Source organism: Rissa tridactyla, chromosome 3 (genome assembly GCF_028500815.1).
Source record: "Rissa tridactyla isolate bRisTri1 chromosome 3, bRisTri1.patW.cur.20221130, whole genome shotgun sequence".
NCBI classification, from domain to species: Eukaryota; Metazoa; Chordata; class Aves; order Charadriiformes; family Laridae; genus Rissa; species Rissa tridactyla.
This window is the reverse complement of record NC_071468.1, coordinates 25,911,089-25,931,262: the sequence shown is the minus strand read 5'-3', so window position 1 is coordinate 25,931,262 and position 20,174 is coordinate 25,911,089. Positions and strand designations below refer to the sequence as shown.

Below are 20,174 nucleotides of genomic sequence, written 5' to 3'. Positions count from 1 at the left end.
CACTGGTCCAATCAAGCTGTTTGAATTGATGATCATAGTTGTTATGCTCTGTTTACTTGTCTGATTGTAATTTTTAAAGTCCGCAGTCTGAATTACAGCATACCCAGTGTATTCACTACACAATGATAAAACACAGAAACAGCATAGAGATCACGCAAGGAATACAGAAGCACAGTATGGTTTTGTTGTTGCACAGACATCAGCGCTAAGCTTATCAGCTGATACTGGGAAGGTGCAGTCATCTCTCTCACTAGAGAAACTGCATATCTGCAAGTTGCAGCTCCTTCCTGACAGGACCAGAAAAATTAATACCAGCATTGAATGTGCAGTTCTTTCCACAAAAAACTAGGAGGGTTAAGCTGGCAGAATTAGCCTATGCTACTAGGCTTCTCTATTAACGTCTTTCATTCGCATTTTAACTGCTACAGTCCTATCTAGATTTTCTCTACTAAACATCCTGCATAGGTGCCATTGACATCTGGGTACATACATCATTAACTTGAAAAATCATATACTCTTACGCCTGTCTTACCTCCTGTCATCCAAGGTCAGAGTTTTCCAGTGGGCCAGCAGTATACATAGTTATAATTCTTAAGGCCAGGTTCATTGTTTTTTATAGGTACTAAGTACGCATAGCTCTATTTTGCTTCAGAGGTTTAGCAACAAAGTCACATTTGCCGTATACCAAATGGAGAAAATCAGAACTAAAACACAAATTATCAGGCACCCGTGAAAATATTGGTCAAAATAATTTGCCAAGGGTAACAGAAAAATGATGTGACAGCACATGAAACAGCTTTCAATTCTGTCAACAGGAAATTCCTTGAACATCCAAAAGTGACATAAGTTGAAAATCTGCCCCAATAATGTTATATGAGGCAGAGAATGTACATTTACAAGCAGAGATTCTGAGTCAACCTCAGAAGAAATCCAACCCTTCAATGAAAGATGTTTTGCCTTCCTTTACTGCAAAAGCTCTCAAAACACTGGCAGCTCTTGTGGGGCCAGAGCCTTTGAAACTCCTCCCAGAACACTTCAGGAACAGCACTGCTGGAGACAGTGGAGGAGAAAACAATGTGAAAGTAAAATCTGATCCTTAGGGTAAACGGGTTTTGTGGGTTGTGTGTTGATTATTTCCTCCAGTTGGCACATTTATATGCTGCCCTCTCTCTCCTAGAGGACCCGATCGTTGAGAACTGGGGCACAGAAGAGCATCTTGTTTTCCCTACCCACCCTAGATGTGGCTCAGCAGAGGCTCTGGAGGAACTTGCTGTTTTTCAGCTATAATTACAGCAAGTGCTCTTTTTGCACTTTAGATGAATCTACAGCCCGATGAACTGTGAGAAGTAAGCAATCCTGTAGCATTTTAAATAACCTGCAATTAATGGGCATTTAATAGAATCATGGAATGGTTTGGGTTGGAAGGGACCTTAAAGATCATCTAGTTCTAACCCCAATGCCATGGGCAGGGACACCTCCCGCTAGACCAGGATGCTCAAAGCCCCATCCAGCTTGGCCTTGAATGCTTGGCATCCAGAACTTCTCTGGGCAACCTGTTCCAGTGTCTCACCACCCTCACAGTCAAGAATTTCTTCCTAATATCTTATCTAAATCTCCTCTCTTTCAGTTTAGAACTGTTACCCCTCATCCTATCGCTACACTCTCTCATAAAGAGTCCCTCCCCATCTTTCCTGTAGGGTCCCTTTAGGTACTGGAAGGCTGCTGTAAGGTCTCCCCAGAGCCTTCTCTTCTCCAGGCTGAACAACCCCAGCGCTCTCAGCCTGTCTTCATAGAAGAGGTGCTCCAGCCCTCTGATCATCTTTGTGGCCCTCCTCTGGACCCACTCCAACAGGTCCATGTCCCTTATGTCGGGAGCTTCAGAGCTGAACGCAGTACTCCAGGTGGGGTCTCACCAGAGCGGTGCAGAGGGGCAGAATCACCTCCCTCGACCTGCTGGCCACGCTTCTTTGGATGCAGCCCAGGATGTGGTTGTCATTCTGGGCTGCCAGCGCACATTGCTGGCTCACGTTGAGCTTCTCATCAACCAACACTCCCAAGTCCTTCTCCTCAGGGCCGTTCTCAATCCATTCTCTGCCCAACCTATATTTGTCCTTGGGATTGCCCCAGCCCAGGTCCAGGATCTTGCACTTGGCCTTGTTGAACTTCATGAGGTTTGCACGGGCCCAACTCTTAAGCCTGTCCAGGTCCCTCTGGATGGCATCCCTTCCCTCCAGTGTGTCGACCATACCACACAGCTTGATGTCGTTGGTAAACTTGCTGAGGGTGCACTCAATCTCACTGTCCATGTCACCAACAAAGATGTTAAACAGCACCAGTCCCAGTACTGACCCCTGAGGAACACCATGCATCACTGGTCTCCACTTGGACACTGAGCCATTGACCGCAACTCTGAGGGCAACCATCCAGCCAATTTCTTATCCACCTGGTGGTCCATCTGTCAAATCCATGTCTCTCCAATTTAGAGATGAGGATGCCATGCGGGACAGTGTCAAATGCTTTCCAGAAGTCTGGGTAGATGACATCAGTTGCTCTTCCCTTATCTACCAAATCTATAACCCTGTCATAGAAGGCCACCAAATTTCTCAGGCACGATTTGCCTTTAGTGAAGCCATGTTGGCTGTCACCAATCATGTCATTATTTTCCATGTCCCTTCGCATAGTTTCCAGAAGGACCTGCTTCATGATATTGCCAGGCACAGAGGTAAGACTGACTGGCCTGTAGCTCCCAGGGACTCCCTTTATTCCTTTTTTAAAAATGGGGTTATGTTTCCCCTGTTCCAGTCAATGGGAACTTCACCGGGCTCCCATGACTTCTCAAATATAATGAGAGCTTAGCAACCTCATACACCAGCTCCCTTAGGACCCATGGATGACCTCATCAGGTCCCATGGATTTGTCCACTTTCAGGTTCCTTAGATGGTCTCGAACCTAGTCTTCTCCTACAGTGGGCAGTACCTCGTTCTCCTAGTTCCTGCTTTGCCTTCTGTGACTTGGGGGGTGTGGCTAGAGCACTTGCTGGTGAAGAATGAGGCAAGAAAGCCATTGAGTACCTCAGCCTTCTCCATATCCCGGGTGACCAGGTCTCCCACTTCCTTATGGAGAGGGCCCACATTTTCCCTAGTCTTCCTTTTATCACTGACTTACCTGCAGAAGCTTTTTTTGTTGCCCTTGATGTCCCTGGCCAGATCCCTGACCTCTCAGACAATTTCTCTGCATTCGTCCCAGGCTACCTGTCCTTCCTTCCACCCTCTGTACGCTTCCTTTTGGTATTTGAGTTTGTCCTGTTCAAATAGCAGGTCATTTGGGAAAGTACCCCTGCTTCACAGGAATGCAATCGGTCCACTAGACAACCAGCAACTGATGGCAAGCTCCTCCAAAGCTGTTAAAACAGAAATACGACTGTGTAGCTATTGAAGGACAAAACCTTCCAGTTAGCAAGCAGTGGGGAATTTGGCTATGCGGCCTCAGGCAAACATTACTGTGTATCAACCATTTTTTGCATCGCTGCCTAGAAAATGGTACAAAACCAGATAGTTTCCTCTTAAATGGATAGAGTACTGTCTGGCAGTATAAGGTTAGAGACAGCAATTAAAGGAGGAAAGCAATGCTAGCAGCACACACACACACACAAACAGCAGCCTCGGATACAAGTTCTTTCTTTTTCTCCACCCATACTGCCGCCTTCTGGGAAGCAGCTTCTTTCACTGCCCATTTACACAAGACTAATTGAACTCTTCACTTATCTGCAATATTACCTTAAAACCTGGGCCTGCCCCAGCCCCTCTCAAGCCCTACCCAGTCAGTACACTATGCTTGCATATTGTATAGGGTATCTGGCAGTACACAACACCAAAAGCTTACAGGAAACAGCCAAATGCTTTCCCAGATTCCTTCCCCACTACTCTGCGCTTCTGATACTATCTCAAATTAAATCTCTGCTGAAGAGCGATCACAGCCATGATGTGGCTTACAGAACAGCTGTAGAAAGGAAAATGCTACTACGAGGACAGTACTTATGTCATCAACACTGATTTATGCATGTTTGTGCAGAGTGTGCAAGGCTAGAAAGTTACTTCCATTCCTGACCAATTCTACCACAGCTACTCCCCCGATGGCATAAGACAATCTTCGTAGCAGACTGCTCTCCTTCCCAACTGAAGGGGAACAGCTTGAGAAGTGTGGTTGCCCTCAGGCTCTCTTATCTTCCCTGCTTTTCTGAATGTCTTATCTGCTCCAGTATTTCACTGGCCACTGAACTGCCCGTTTCACTCCACTGTGGACCCTTGCAATCATACCAGTACTCCGTGTACTGAACCATCCATACCTTTCTACTATAGTTGCCTGCTGCCTCATATTTTCCATTTCTACCCAAACTGGTAATAACTTAGAGCATTTTATTCTGTCTGGCTACTGAGTGATACAACACAATGGTCCCATAAAACACTAGCCTTCCCTCCAGTCTTCCGTATTATTGAAGGCTACATATGAATAAAAGAGAACTTCACTCTGGATCCGAACTACACCCTCATGAAGGGAGATATCTTTTATATTGGCATAATCTTGATCAGAATCTCATACACTTTGTACGGTACAATAATCAAATCTGATAAAATCAGTACAGTCAACTGTCCACTCTTACCTCATGCCCCAGCATGCGCTCTTCCTCATATAAATAAATATCTCAAATTCCCTTTTTAAGTCTCTGTCTGCTTCAAAGCATCGTGCTTCAAACCATGCTCTTTCAGCCGCAAGGACCGAAGAAGAGAAATATCGCTCATCTGTTGGACTACAGGTCTGTAACCAGAATGAGGAAACAACCATCTTAAACATGCACTGGGTAAGATTATGTTTATTTTGGTAAGCAGCCAAAAAAAAAAGAAGTTTAGGAGTTTGAAAAGGAAAAATCAGAAACCCTAGTTTCAACTTTAGTTTCTATTTCTCTCTTTCGACGCCTGCTCACCCTGTTGTCCACCCACACACACCCCAGCATGAAAGCAAAAGAAGCAAGGGAAACTGTAGCTACATTCTTCCATCTCACGCCTGTCAGTGCATTTACTAAGAGACCAGCAGGAGCCCAAAAAGCAGATGGTCATCTGTACTGCCCTGAAAGGACAACCTTCTGATGCCATCACTGGAAAACAGAAGCATCCATCCACTTGGCAGCTTCAAGTCATACCCCAGGAGATGCTTGGCAGTGTCATACAGATCTCTGCCTCGCAGGTACCGCTGTTCCCATACTTCTAAACACAAGTGGAGAAGCTTTGATTCATTTGTCTATTGTAGTTTTCACAAGGAGTGGGCTGTCTTCTCTTATACCAGCAAGGAAAAAAAAAAATCTGACCCACATGCCTCTCCCCTTTTTCTGTTGTTTTGTTTTTTTTTTTTTCCAGAAAGCTCCCGTCATGGTCAGAGAGCATATTGCAGTGCCATTCTCAGTCTGTACTGGGGACTCAGCACGCTCAGGTACCTCTCAGAAACACCTCTGCCACTGCAGGCAGCATGGCGGAAAAACAGGCAGAGATAGAAGACTACATGCAGTTACAGGGCAATGACCTCACTGGGATCATGGAGATATGGCAGGATGGTTCACACAACTGAAGCCCTGCAATGTATGGATACAGGCTCTTCAGGAAGGGCAGGCTGAGAGAGCAAGGAAGGGGACTTGCCCTTTATTTGAGAACAGCTGGATGCATGGAGCTCTGCCTGAGGATCATTCAGGTGCCAGCTGAGAACTTATGGGTCATGATTAGTGGGTAAACCAACACAGATGCCATTGTAGTGGGTATCTGTAATAACACCTGTTTGCATTTTAGCAGAACTTCAAGCTCTAGTTAAGACCGATGGTCTTTTGAGAGGCAGGAGTCCCTCCCTGCCTCTCTGCACAAAGTCTAAATGCATAAGAAGGACAAAGAAGAGAAAATAAGTTACGGAAGGTAACACCACAGGTTAACACCTCAGCTGGGTATGGGACTCAGCTCCCCTGTGTCACACTACAGGGCACCAGCCACTGGATCCCAATGCCTCTTTCAGACAGCTTCTCACACAGCTTTCTGTCACTTGAGCTTATTATACACATGAAGGTTCAAAGCAGCATTAGACATTATTTTCTCTGCACGAGCAGGTCAGAATAGCATAATAAGCCAAAGGTGGCACGTAGCTAGGTCTTCTCCTTTTAGCTGCCCACAGTTAGTGTGGCACCTACGTGATGCAGTGGTTTGCTCAAAGTAATTTGCTTACTTGGTAATTCCTCTATGATTTTCACAGGAGGTTGCTAACTTTATGTGGAATAAGGCTCCCTTCCAGAAAAATGTCCGTTTTCCTCTCCCACATTCTGTTGCTGTTACTTCACTATTAACCTGCAGTCAACTTATTTGCACGGAGTGTGAGAAAGCCAGTTCCTGGAAATTTTAGTTTTGGCATACTTAATTCCTGATAAAACTGATTTTATAGTTTTCCCAGTCATGTGAAGAAAGGCATTTATATGGAAAGAATAAGTAGAATCAAAAATATTCAAAACAAAAGGCGATTAAAAGTGAATCAGGAAATCAAAGCCTATTTGCAATACAGAAAATCACCTTCCTTTCCTCTCCCTCTGCATTTAAATGCACCAAACTGAATGAGAAGATTAAAGTCAAACAAATGTTTAAGGAATAAGAAGTTCAAAGAATTACAGCTTATAATAACTTCCCTCTCTAAAAGCAAAGGGGCAGAACAAGGCAAGTTGAGTATCTTTTCTAGCTCCTTGTTTCTTATTTCTGTGGGGGAAAAAAAAACAACCAGAAAACAAAACCAGGATGAAGCTGCTAGTGTGGGATGGCAAACCTCAGAGCAGTTACAGGCCCAGAAATGAAGGTTTATGCAGGGAAGTGAGAGAAAAGTAGGAGGAAGGAACTAGTGGTCCATTACAGGAAAGAGAATTGGAAATAGGTGAGTGGCCACGTCAGATCTAAGGTGCATTTCTGTGAACTATTCTCAGTAGATAACTGTGTTATTTCTAACACAACAACACAAAATCACTGCCAAACCTGTGTGTTTGATGCAAAAGGACACACTCCGTCCAGGGCCACACACACAAACTGCCAAGTAGACCTGACCATTAGGAGGTAGAATCCCACTCATTTGCCCTCTGTGTATGAAAGGTGTGACAGATTTTGAAAAAGGAAGATTAAATTAGGGTTAGTTCAAGACTGGAGCAAGTGTGCTACTTTCTATTTTACAAAAATTGTACTAAAAGTACAAACTGTCAGTAAGTGATACAACTATAATAAAGAAGCTTACAGTTTTCATAATTCATTTAATGAACTGCCCAGAAGCTCTGAGACTGTTTAAGGTCCTTGTGGACCAGGATGATCCAAAAACCCTGGCATTATTTTCCATGTTTTCATTCAAGTTCCATTTCAAAGATGGAAATTAATTCTTTATCTTAAGTCCGATTTTCCAATTTTCTCTCCTTCAGTTCGGCCTCTGAGCACTTGGAGGATGTTACCAGTCTCCAGCTCCCTCTTATTTTGTAGTGAAAATCCCTCAGGACCTTTCCGCTAATGTTGAAGAACTACCGAACCATGACCATGAATCATCCCACTCACCTGCATCTATTAAGCAACCCATTTTTGCAGGGGAAGGGCAAGGTTTGCCTATTATCTGACCAGAAGAATTTACTTCCGTGCCACCTGGTACGGTTGCTGGATTCATTTCAAAGGAGGAGTAAAAAAAAGCATTCCCAATTTGTGTTGATGTGAGTAAGAAGAGGCAGGCTTTAATACCTCAACTACTTAATTCTTTACCATAAGGCATTTAGGATTTCAGACCCCACTGGCTGTCAAAACCCTTTGGTTAGAAGAATAAGTTTTCTACTTTCCTTCCAGGCAAGAGGGCCTATTAATAAGTTACTTGTCTCCTTCCACATTTTTCACACCAGTTGCAGCAAGAGTTGCTGTACTGTGGATAAAAGATACTGACATTTTCACATATATTCCATATTTTCTCAGGGGATCAGAATTTCTTCCATCAGGCTGCTGCAGCTTATGATACGATATGTCTTTGGACAGTAAGTCAAGTTCAGATCTAGACTATTTCGGAGCTCTCAGCTCCAAGAAATAAACCACACACGATCCACAGCAGCGTCGATATCCTCTAGACCATTGCTTACCATTTTTATAAGCTGACAAATCTTTCTGTAAAATATAAAAACATCCAAATGCATTGAAACTCACTGATCTAGCAAGCACAATTAATCCTTATTCATTCTCAAGATGTCATGAGATAGCTCATCTTAGTGGTTAGGGACATCTCATGACCCACAAACCACTTACATATTACAGCTAGGTAAGCTGTTTCTACCACAACATTTTGTAACCTACAGCAGGTCTGCCTGAGTCCAGTAGCAATGAGGCAGTAAAATAACTACATCCTTCTTGAAGCTGATGCAGAAGTGAAAGGAGCTTAGAAGATGCTTCAGATCTTCTGTCATATTCCACATATTAGATGATACATGGCACAATGTGTCACATGAGTGGATGTGCTATTTTCCCATGCCTTTCTAGCTGGATTTTTCTTAGACAGAATTGGACTTTGAAATACAGATGTTTCTCATGTAAAACCAAATCCTTGTCCAAAATTTCTATCCTTCACATAAAGTTGCTGCTAAGGGAAAGGCCTCCCAGGACTGCAAAGAGAAAGAAAAATCTGTCACACTTTTGGGGCACTATAGGTATTTAGGCAATTTCACAGGTGGGAATCCAGAATAAAATTCCAACAAATCAAATCGTGCTCTGTTAGATTATACTTGTGCACCTCAGTAATTTAAGAATAAAATTATAAACTGAACCCCAAGATTGCTTTACTGCATATCAAAACACAATGTCTCTTGCAGATTCTGAAGGTTTTTTTCATAGGGAACAAAACTCTTGTATATTATCTCCTGATTCACCTGCCCGAAATATTCCTTTTTCCTTTTACGCTCCTCTGTCCTTTCAGTTCATGTTCTGGATGCATCAGGCACTTGCTTCTCAAACATTAACTTAAGTTAATGATGTTCCTTTAGAATTCAAAAGAAGTTGGCTGCACATGCTGATGAAAGTTTGAAAGAGCTAGCGCGTTTCACTGTTTTTCAAGTAAGAGAGACACACCCACAGCTGGGATACCTATTTATTTTCCTTATCCTCTTCATTACTATTAAATAATTCAAGGTAAAAATTTAGAAGCATTGTGCAACAAAGAGAAAAAAGGCAATCACCTAAAACATTATTGTAGCGTGAGCTCTCTCCCACATGCCCAAGAAAACCGAACCATTAGCACTTTACAGCTTTCATCTTCTCTCCTGTCAAACAGAACTGTTTTTTCTCCATTTGCATTTACAGTCCTTTCAAAAGTTGTGCAGTGTCTTGGAGAGCAAGGTTAAGCTCTGCAGGACACAACAGACTGTGAGAACCTTGAGAATTAAAAATTTTCACAAAAATCTCACTTCAAAAATTACCCTGATTGGATTTGCATGATACTGACAGTGATTTGGAATAAAATTTCCTGGCACTGTTCTAGCAATTAAGTTCTAGTGTGTTCTGAGGTAGGGCCATTCCCTACATCCATTAGGCTGAAGTACAGCCTGAAATTTTTAAAGTCATTAAGGCAAGATGACACATCACGGGGCGATTCATCAGGCATATATATGTGATATAGCTCTGGAATGTTTATCTCCTTTTTACCCTCACAACCAAAAGTACGTGGGCAATTTACCCTTGCCATTTGCAAATTGCATTTTGCGGGAAATTTAATAGCAATAATTTCATCTAGCTCTAATCTAGTCATATACACTTTAAATAACAAGAAAAAGAATATTGCTTTCTGGCTTTTGCATAGTAAGAAATAACATGTCACAGAGAGTCAGTTTATGTTTTCCCAAAGCAGGCCAGGAAACAAAGTACTACCACATTAATATACTCACAAAAAACATTTTATTTCTTCTATAGATATTGCTTTGAAGTGTCTTGTGGCGAGGAGACAACTAACCCCATACGAATGGGGCACTCCTCATGTAGCCACGGTTGTTAGCTCAGACAGACTTATTACAGCATTAACACTGGCGTTGTGAACGTGAAAAAACCTTCCAGTCCGTCTTAGCCTGCAGACAACGATTTTTGTAGTTCGCTATTTACATACCTGTCACCTAAAGCCTGCCCTTTTGCTGGCTCTGACACCAGTGTTTTATCTTTCAATAGAAGCAACCCTTAGAAAAACCTGCAGGCCTCAGACATCCTTATCCGAAGAGGAGGCAACCTTTAAGAGCTACAGCTCAAGAGTTTGGAGCTTGCCGTGTTGCGAGGTCTGTCAGCACTGACCACATCTCTCCAGCACGCCCTGTCTGTACCGAATATCAATGACGTAACTCTGTTCAGGCCAGACACTTTGGCTCATCGATGGGTCTGAAAATGCCACCATGACCTGGTGCAGTCCCATGCTTACTGATGAGAGATATCAATGCGCTTCACTGAAAGGGACTCAACTGTCTGACTTGTTTATACAGTCAAAAAGCCTGAAACAATGTTGTCTACCCATTTTTTTTTTTTCCTATCACAATGACTTTGGGGTTTTGGGAGAAGTTTTTCTGGGGGTTGGGGTTTTTTTTTTGTCTGAGTTTTTGGGGAGATTTTTTGCTTCTGCTTTGGGTTGATTATCGTACTGTTTTACTCATTCTTTATCTTAACAAGAAAAAATGGAGTATTCTCACATTTAGAGATAACCAGTGATACCTCACCATTAGAGATAATCCTGCCCTAATATATAAACCTTCCTTCTAACCTTCAGAGAAACTCTATCCAGATTTTCTGCTGGCCTTTTGTCTTTGTTGAAACTTGGTGTAGCTGAGAAACATACCCATGACACTTCTGGTGGTTCATTCAAATGGAGAAAGCATCCAAGCAAAACAACATTCAGAAATCTCAAACAGTTGCTTAACAATTACAGCAGTAACACACCAGCTCTTCAAATATCATGACTACCCTCAAACAACAAGTAATAAAGCACTAAAGGGAACAGATCTTAAACAACTGTTCCTGCTTATTAAAAAGAAAAAAAAAAATATCCAGGCCTTTAAATTAGGAATTACTAGCTTGAGTAGTGTTGCTGGTGGCTAAGACAGATGAGAACGAAAAGCAGTGCAAAACTATCAGCCATATGGAAAGCACGCCAACCGCAGCCTCAGTGGCTAGCAAGAAGGTGAAGTCTGTGGCATCTAAGAGATTTTTATCATCTTGGCAGGGTTACTGAAAAAGAGCAGGTATCCAAGAGACCACTTTTGCAAGGCAAGGTTTCTTTTTCCTATCCCAGCATGTCCACAAATCAAAACATCACATTTGCAATAACCACAAATACAGAAAAAGTTGCTTTGGGTTTGAAGTCTCACAGGCCTTTGAGCTCAGCCCCTGAACGATCTCCTCAGCAAACCTAGCCGGCACTTGGCTGGCCCTCGGTTTCAGGCCACCAACCTCCAGGAAAACCAGTTTCAACATACCCCTGCCCCCCATCCCATCCCCTTAAAGGGGTACTAGGGATACACATGCTTCTCTTACAATAGGTACTTATTTGGTAAGTACCCACACAGCGTGGCCCCATCCATTTGCTCTAACAACCGATGAACTGCATTATGAGGGGAAAAATCATGCCTCAGGAACATCATCAAACAGGATGCTGCAATGCATCTGTATTTTGTTCACGTATTTTGATAACAACAGTCTAGTTTTAATCAGTTCCTGGCTATCCTTGTTCATAAGAGCCTCTGAACACTTCCTACCCAGCTGGGGGTCACTGAAGCACTCTACTCCTCTGCAGGGCTGTGAAGGAGCAACACTGACCCATGTGTCACAATACCAGCCATCAAGAATTTCTTATAGTTCAGAGAGATGTTCCCATTACTAGGGCAGATTTCTTTTCCTTTCAGCAAGAGCACTGTAAATAAAACTACCTAATTATGTTTTCAAATTTACTTAATGTTATCCTCATTCCTGGTTTTATGTCTAATGAGAAAGAAGCTATTCACAGACAAAGCTGAACAAAGCTGAGACAGATACTCCCCACTCCTGGGATCTGTGTCTACCTTAATCAGAGACAACAGGTGAAGTGCTGCAGGACTGCATGATGCTGGTGTTGCACAAGATCAATGAAGATGAGTGTTTTCGGTCTCTGGTCTGTTTTGATTCGTGAACTCAGTGGCTGAAAATTTATTACAGTAGGTGAGTATACGTGTCCTCGAGTCTGACCTTTTAACTCCTACTTTTGTTCTTTTTCCATGATCCCTCTCACTATCTGGTCTAATTATAATGTTCACAGGAGAATTTATGATTTAGTTTAGCATTCAAACATGTGCCTTTTCCTCAGTGAACTTCATACTTTGGATGAGTCAAGCCCTGCAGTTCCAGGAAGTTCCTACCTAACGAGGAGAATTTAGCGTGAACAGGCACCAAAAGCTTGGGATCTTTCAGTGAAACCGAGAACACTAACAAAAAGCTCTCGAAATGATAGATTTTGCTCAGTTGCTCAAAATCCAGATAGGCAAGCATCCATCAGTATTATGGTGTGTTAAAAGTGAAAAATGCAAAGCATTTTTTAGAACTGTTCATCCCTACTCCACCTGCAGAGCAAGGGGATTGCTGACACAGTGCCCAGATAGGAAAACTGCAAATGAAAGTCCTCGGGTTTCTGCTATTGCTTAGGAAAAATAAGCAATATGCAACCCAACCTGACAGCTTCACTGAACAAAATATACGAGAACTGTTATTTCGAGGCATATGTCTCCACAGGGAAGAAACTAAAAATTGAAATAGCTTTTTTTTCACCCCAAGTATTAAAAATGGAAAATATATGTCTTTCCACAGACCCAGACAGTGGTTTTAAACCTGGTTTTATGTAACGTCAGCCTCTCTGGAAGATCTGTCTGTAGACATATTCCCTATTAATTAGCAATTTAGTGGCCATCTGTGAAAAGGGATAAGCAAATATGTTTTGATTCATTTTAAAATGAAGCCGAGGAGTTAATTGCTTTTACTTCCAGTAGTACCACTCATACTTCTCCCTATATATACACATACACTCAATAAATAAAGACAAAACCATGCAGGTCAGTTCATTGACAGATGTGAAGACAGTTTGCTTTACAAAACTATAATTTACCACATGTTCAGGAAAAACAGCTACATACTAATATGAATTGCTTATCTTATCAGAAGCATCAAGCCTCCATAGAACGGAAATCCTTAAGAGCAGCCACTGGATACTTCATCTCTATTTTAAAATAATTTGTTCTTCCCAAACAGATGTGCATTACTTGAGGTCAAGAATCAAGAGCATTTTCACCCGCCCACATCCCCCTTTGGTGGAGCTGACCAATGGACCGTACATCCCCAGGGGTACACGATGAGTATGCTGCAGTCCCTCACAACTCTAATTAGGGGTTGCACCTACCCATGTCAAAAGAACCGACTGTAAATCACTTTCTCCCTGCAAACTGCAGCCACACCGAGGTCAGTAAGACAGCGCATGCATACATTGCACTTGAGAGCACAACACCTCACTGCAGAAGGTGGCTCCGAAGCAGAAGCCAGGGCTGGTGAGACCAAGCCATACTCTCTTGTACTTTGCCCCAAGTGTAAAATCAACCAACCCAGCCGGCCCCACAGGCTCCATACCCACACGCAGCTGATTCACCTCAGTCATCCCTTCCCAGGGTCTATGCACTGCTAGTATAACTTGCCAGCCCTTCCTTCTGCAAGTTCATACACCTTAAACTTTTTTACTAGGCCAACATTTGCACTCAACTCAGCCAAAATTCCCACTGGCCCAGGTTAGCTTCACTAAAGTGTCTCTAAATTTTTAATTAAGAGTTACCTGGATTTATTATTTACCATAATGAAAGACTGAATAAAAAGGAAAATGGAAGTGGTCTTACCTATTTTTTTAAACAGCTATCTGACATTATAGCAAAGTACTATTACTAGTGGTCAATGGGTCTACAAAGAGTTAATGTAATACACATGTATTTCTGCCACAGGATCAGTTTTACAGAAGGAGTAAGCAGTGAGCAGAAGGGGACATATCAGTGCCTGAGCAGCAGAGGAAACCAAGTTTTGTCTTATGGAAGACAGAACATAATTACAAGAGTATTAATTCCATCACTCTCTGCATAAGCATACTAAACACACATGGAAGGACATTAGTTATACGCTGCTTACGCTTTCAAATACGTGTAATATTCTGAGCATTTCTGACACAAACATCCTCTTTGGATATCACGATAGTCCTGTGTTAACTGTACCACAGGCCTTTCAATCAGTTTGCCAGTGGAGAAGACAGCAAAGCACATCTTAAAATCACTTGTTTACCAGTAACTCATCTCCTGAACCAGAGAAGCTCAATAGACAACACTCCAAGACCAAAGAAAAGTATTGCTGCTATTCACAACTTTCGTCCCCGGAAATTATTCAAGATACTCAGCCAAGTAAACCAAAACGAAACCAAAACCTAAGTTTGCTAGAAACAAGGACCAGAAAGCCTGCAAAACTGTGCACCGCCTGCTAAACTGTGCACCGCCTGCTAATGCTCTTCAGGGCAGCGCACACCATGTCCAGCCTTCCTCAGAGATACAAGAGCTTTTCAAAATCAAATCCATTCTACTAAAAATAATTCTGGACTATCAAACATGAAGAAAAAAACACACTCTCCTTTGCTTCTTTCACACATCGTAATATACACACGTTCTCTCTCTGTGTATGTATACACATATGCTATGTCTGTATGTAGGTATGCATATATATATATATATATATACACGTTTATTTTTAGGTTCACTGAGTAGGAAGAGTTCCCACTTCCAAAAGTAAATTCTTCCTTTCCCTCCACTTGATGCCAACATCCACACTCCATGGAAGCAGCCCTTGAGTGCCCCTACCAACCCATGGCTGCCTAGCTCATGGAGCAAACTGAAGTCAAGACCATTGACACCAAAACTCAGAGGCAGGGCGCAAAGGCAGGGCGACCGATGACTCTAAGCTGGACCCAGGAACGAGCAAGCAGCACATTGCAGTAGTTCCTCGGTCAGCCACCAGTGGGAGGCAAGTGCTCACCGTGCACTGGAGTGGGACCTGCACCCTGACTTTCTGTAGGGCAGCTACACGTACAGCCCGTGCAAGGAAGGTGGGGGTCACAGCCATTCACACATGTTGCCCACCATCTCCATTTTCAAGAAAATTCAGTTTCTTTTACAAATAAAGAGACGGCCCAAAATTTCAAATGTGATCTTGCTAATAAAATTGCGACCGTGGTTTTAGCTGGCCACAGTATTGTTTAACAAGCCACTAGTTTTTTTCGACACAGCGTTTATTGCTGTGCAAAAAGAACAGAGGATAAAATGCACAAAGAGAAGGAAATATTATAATTTGCTTTCTGCTCATCTAAATCTGTCCCCATCAGGCTAATGGAAGTTTTACTATTTATTCACAGGAGGTTAATTGGCCCGAGGGGATAAAAATCACCCTCCTATTAAAAATTTCCAGTCTATTTCAAGTAAAATTTTTCTGGAATCACTTTGAAATATTAATGCTGGCTCTTATATATTTGTTCCTAAATGCTCTTTTTTTCTTTTTTTTTTAATGACACTACAATGTCATTTTGGAATCTCAAAACCAATCTTGTTAACATATTCTCTTACTCATCTAAACAAAAACGATAACATACTCAAAGAAAAAGTGACAGTGTTTTTTCCATTTCATATGGAAAAGGTTGTAAAATGACTTCACTTATTTCATTGGACTATTTAAATATATAGGTATGTATTTTTGCCCAGACTATACCTAGCCAATTCAAAACCAAGACAAATTCACATAGTTCCCCCTAGCAGGGAAGAAGTTAATGGAGCGACATGTTTGAGGTTGGACTCAGCAAATTCCACCTATCTTCAATTGGAGCTTTAGATAGTCAAACAATTAGGCTCTCTCTGCGTCCTTCATGGGGGAAAAAAAAAAAAGAAGGCATTCCCTGTGCTACTGAAAGATAGCAGTAGCTTTTGACAATGCATACACTAGATAGGTGCTAAAATAAATGCAGTGTTAATGGCAAAGTATAAATGAGAAATCATATACCCTTTCCTTTTATTAGTGGGCAGTAACACGTTAGCAGAACTGATTTGAAATTGGTTATTTCTGATGCTTTGGACAACCACAGCCCCTATCCATTTTATGCGCAGATCTATGTGACCTGACATCTGCAAAATGAGGACCATAACGGGAACATGTAGCCACCAACTGTGATATAAGTGAGTAGCTCTGCTCACAACAAATATGTTACTTGGCCAGGGACAAATATGAATTTTTCTGAGTGATGTACAAAAGCTTTAGCCAGGAAACTTCTTTTCCCTCCCCACAGCTATCCCCCATACATTTGCTATGTACCCAACAGATAAGACAAAATTCTTATAAAATAGCGCTAGTTCAAATTCAGATCAATGTTTGAGAGCTTAATTCTACAGGCTAAATAGTATTATTTGAACATAAAATTTTATGGTGGAAGAACGTCTGTCAACAATTAAGCTCTAAATAGCTGCAAAGTAAACAAACCAGTTTTGTTCCTCCCATCCCGAGGAACGACCACAGCTCAAAACTTCAGCACGTTAAAAGCAATCAAGACCCTACAAAGATCAGAGGTAAACTCAAAGACTGCATTACTTAGTGGCCATTCCAGCAAACACATATTGCAAATAGTCCTCTTTTCTAAGTAGTTGTTCACAGGATAAAGCTGCTCAGATACACAGACAGTTACAGGGTTAGAAACTTAACGTTCTAGAAGTCCAAATATAAACAAAATTGTTTCCCTCAAATGTGACTGCATTTGGGAGATTTTAAAATTGCCAGAACACTATATTTTACAACTTGCTGAAATTAAAGTTCATTTTAGAATTCAGAGCAGACATCTATCAACATTAATCTTGCATAAATTCAGTTTCTTTCCACCACATTTTTGTATGCAGGGTTTGGAGCAGGTAGAATTCCAAAGTATCACCATGTACATTCTGGATTTTATGAAGGTTATGTTAATTCACTATTCATAGTACTAAATAATACTAGCTGTTCTTGTCTAGGTAATATCATGAGCATAACCCAATGAACAATAAGCCAAAGGTCAGGATATTTCCTATTTGAACAGGCAACTTCAGAATGAAATATGTTTGGAAGCCTGTTTTGTGCTTGGAAGCCTGTTTTGTACTAAACTGCTACATAGTCTCATGAGGAAACCGCGTCATTTTCTCCAAGTTTTAGATACACTTCCCTTATGCTACACGGATGTTTTATTAGGATGATGGGACTCTTAGCAGTGGAAAAAGCTAGAAGAACAAAATTAACATTTTTATAGCTAAAATATCCCAATCCCTACGAGATCAAGAACACTTGTCTTTATACTTCTTCTCACTAACCTTCAGCCTGCTTAACACTGCACACATAATCTCAGTACATGATTTCAGTGTCACTGTAAAATGACACATCAGAATCAAAGCTTCACGTTTCTATCATAACAGTCACTGTGCTGCTAATTGAGTTTCATTATATATTTGGTTTTAATTTTCTGCTTAGCAAGGACTGACTGTTTTCTCCTCTAGATGTAATGTTACCGTACAGAAGCTTCTCTCTTTCTCCATATGATATGCACTTCCATGTACAAAGCAGAATTTTCTTTCCTTATTTTGGTTCAAATTTCAGCCTTTTCTAGAAAAACATGACCTAGTTTAAGGGTTACCATTACATGGTTCTTAACTCCAAGTAGCTCTCAAGGTACTTTGAATGCAGTTCCTGCATTGAAGTGACACAACATGGCCAAAAACTGGACAGCTTGGCAATATGAACCCCTTGCAACAAAGAAATGTGAGCTACAGGTGCCCAAGGCCAGTATCATCCCAGTTGCTTTAGGATTTGACTGTGTGCTCAGCACACAGTGGATTCTGTGGCCTCTTGAGAGCTACTGTTCTCTCTCCCTTTCAAGATGCTCTTGGACCTCCTTCCACCCACCAACCCACTTGTCCAATATATACAACTCTCAGACACAAAGATTTTGCCACATACCAAATGGAGGCACAAAGGTTGTCTGTGCCTACTCTGGTGCATTAATTTTTAATACTTCAGGCTTTACACATTTTACAGTTTACTTACAAAAGAATATTGAAAGGATACTGACGGAATATTGCTTCCAAAATGACTAAATTTTTGCTAGTCACAGCAATACTCCCACTTGTGATTTTAAAACTAACCAGTAAGAAAGTGTATAAAACTATATTGCCACGAAAAATATTTTAAGCTGCATAATATTTGATACAATTCCAGATGTTCTTATGATATCAGTATTCATGACACACAGCTATTTGGCATTGTGTGTGTGAGGGAGAGAATCTCTAATACTTACAGCCAATCATCATCATAGCAACAGCAAAGATCTTCTCCCCATCTGTAGTCGGAGCGATGTTCCCAAATCCAACACTAGTGAGGCTGGTCATGGTAAAATACAACGAGGATATGTAGACCGAATCTTTGCTTGGGCCGCCTTCCCATTTTCCAAAGCCTGATGTGTTAAAGCGGTAAGGTGTTCCTATTGACATCCCCAGCTGATAGAGCCAGCTCTCAGTCCGGATTGTGTTTGTATCCTCATCGATAACTTCATAGTCTCCTATGCTGTACCAGATGCAGGCCAGCCAGTGTGCTGCAAGCCCAAACACGCACACCAGCAGAACCAAGACTGCTGCTCCATATTCAATGTAGTGGTCCAACTTCCGAGCTACACGACCCAGCCGAAGTAGCCTGACCACTTTAAGTGAACTGAAGAGGCTACTGATGCCCTAGAAGGATAAAGCACAGCAACCATGAGAATTTAATATTAAAGCAACAATATTCATAACTGCAGTTTCCAAAGACACGATGTGATCCATCACAAATAGACGGTCATCAGATAACACTTGAAAAGAGAGATTGTGAAACGTGAAAAGGTTAATGACTCTTTTTCAAGGATGGATATACGCACTCTTGTCTTCATCCACTAACATTTTGTGAGTTGCTCTCTGACCTCCCCTTTCAGATTACTTGAATAGGTCTACAAACATGTTTGTAAAGGCTTCAAGTGAAACGCTATTTATTGCACATCCAGTTGTGCATGTAAACCATCCCTGAACATCCTGATGCTACTTAAGGCTGACTGAAAATAAAAGTGAAAGTCACTGACCATTAAACTGTACAAATCTAATGTTGAGAGGAACATAACCAGACACCTATTGAATTCACTCCAGCCTCTGGAGTCATGAACCTCTTATGGCTATTCCCGACTTCCTTATGATCCTGGGCAACATGTGTCCTCTCATGTCTCAGATACAAGACAGTTTGCATTATTTAGCTCAGACACACCAGGAAGATAAATAAGGAAGGCCAAAAAATACTGCAAGTACCTGGTGATTTGTAATTTTTCAGTGTAGCAGTGCATTTCCTATGACTTTACTTTCATATAAGAATTCATGTACCGATAATCAGTGCTCTGACATTTCTCACGTGGACTGCAAAAGCTTAACTACTTCAAGTATCTGTCTAATCCCCACATCATATTCTTTTTATGACAGCTTTGCTATCAATGTAGCATTTCTGTGCTGATACCAATATGGCTCCCATAAAACAGAATTAAGCTAGCATGTAGGATTTTGTATTGTTAACTTTTGGACAGATTTGCAATTCCATGCACAAGAAGTTAAATAAAAAAAATTCAAAGCCATTTGGGGCACTAGAAGATCTGAGTAGCTTTTCATAAAAATCTTTTCTTATTTTTCTACTCCGTCTTTTCTACTCCCTCTTTACATAGAAGTCTTATTAAAATTTAAGCAGACTGGTTTAATGAGTATTTCTGGAAATGCCTAATTGCATACTTCTGGTCACCAGCTTTTACTGGAAGTTTGTTTATTCCTGCATAAATACAACTGCTTCTGTATCTTAGGCTGGTTCAATGCACTAGAAGAGATGTTTTATTAAATAATTACATAAAGCATATTGACTCATGTTCCCCAGGACTGCAGCAATGTATTTCCTTTTTATTTCATGAATTTGTCATGATTACATTGACTCATTTTCAGAGACAGATGTAATTTGTTA

The 20,174-nt window shown here is 41.4% G+C and overlaps 1 protein-coding gene across 1 annotated transcript in view; it reads right to left on the bottom strand.

Moving 5' to 3' along the window:
- Positions 1-20,174, bottom strand: part of KCNH1 (potassium voltage-gated channel subfamily H member 1) — a 186,439-nt gene that overhangs the window by 114,416 nt on the left and 51,849 nt on the right. The window contains exon 7 of the mRNA XM_054195409.1: positions 18,454-18,883. Within this exon, the coding sequence (XP_054051384.1) occupies positions 18,454-18,883 (430 nt within the window). The remainder of the gene's footprint in view (positions 1-18,453; positions 18,884-20,174) is intronic.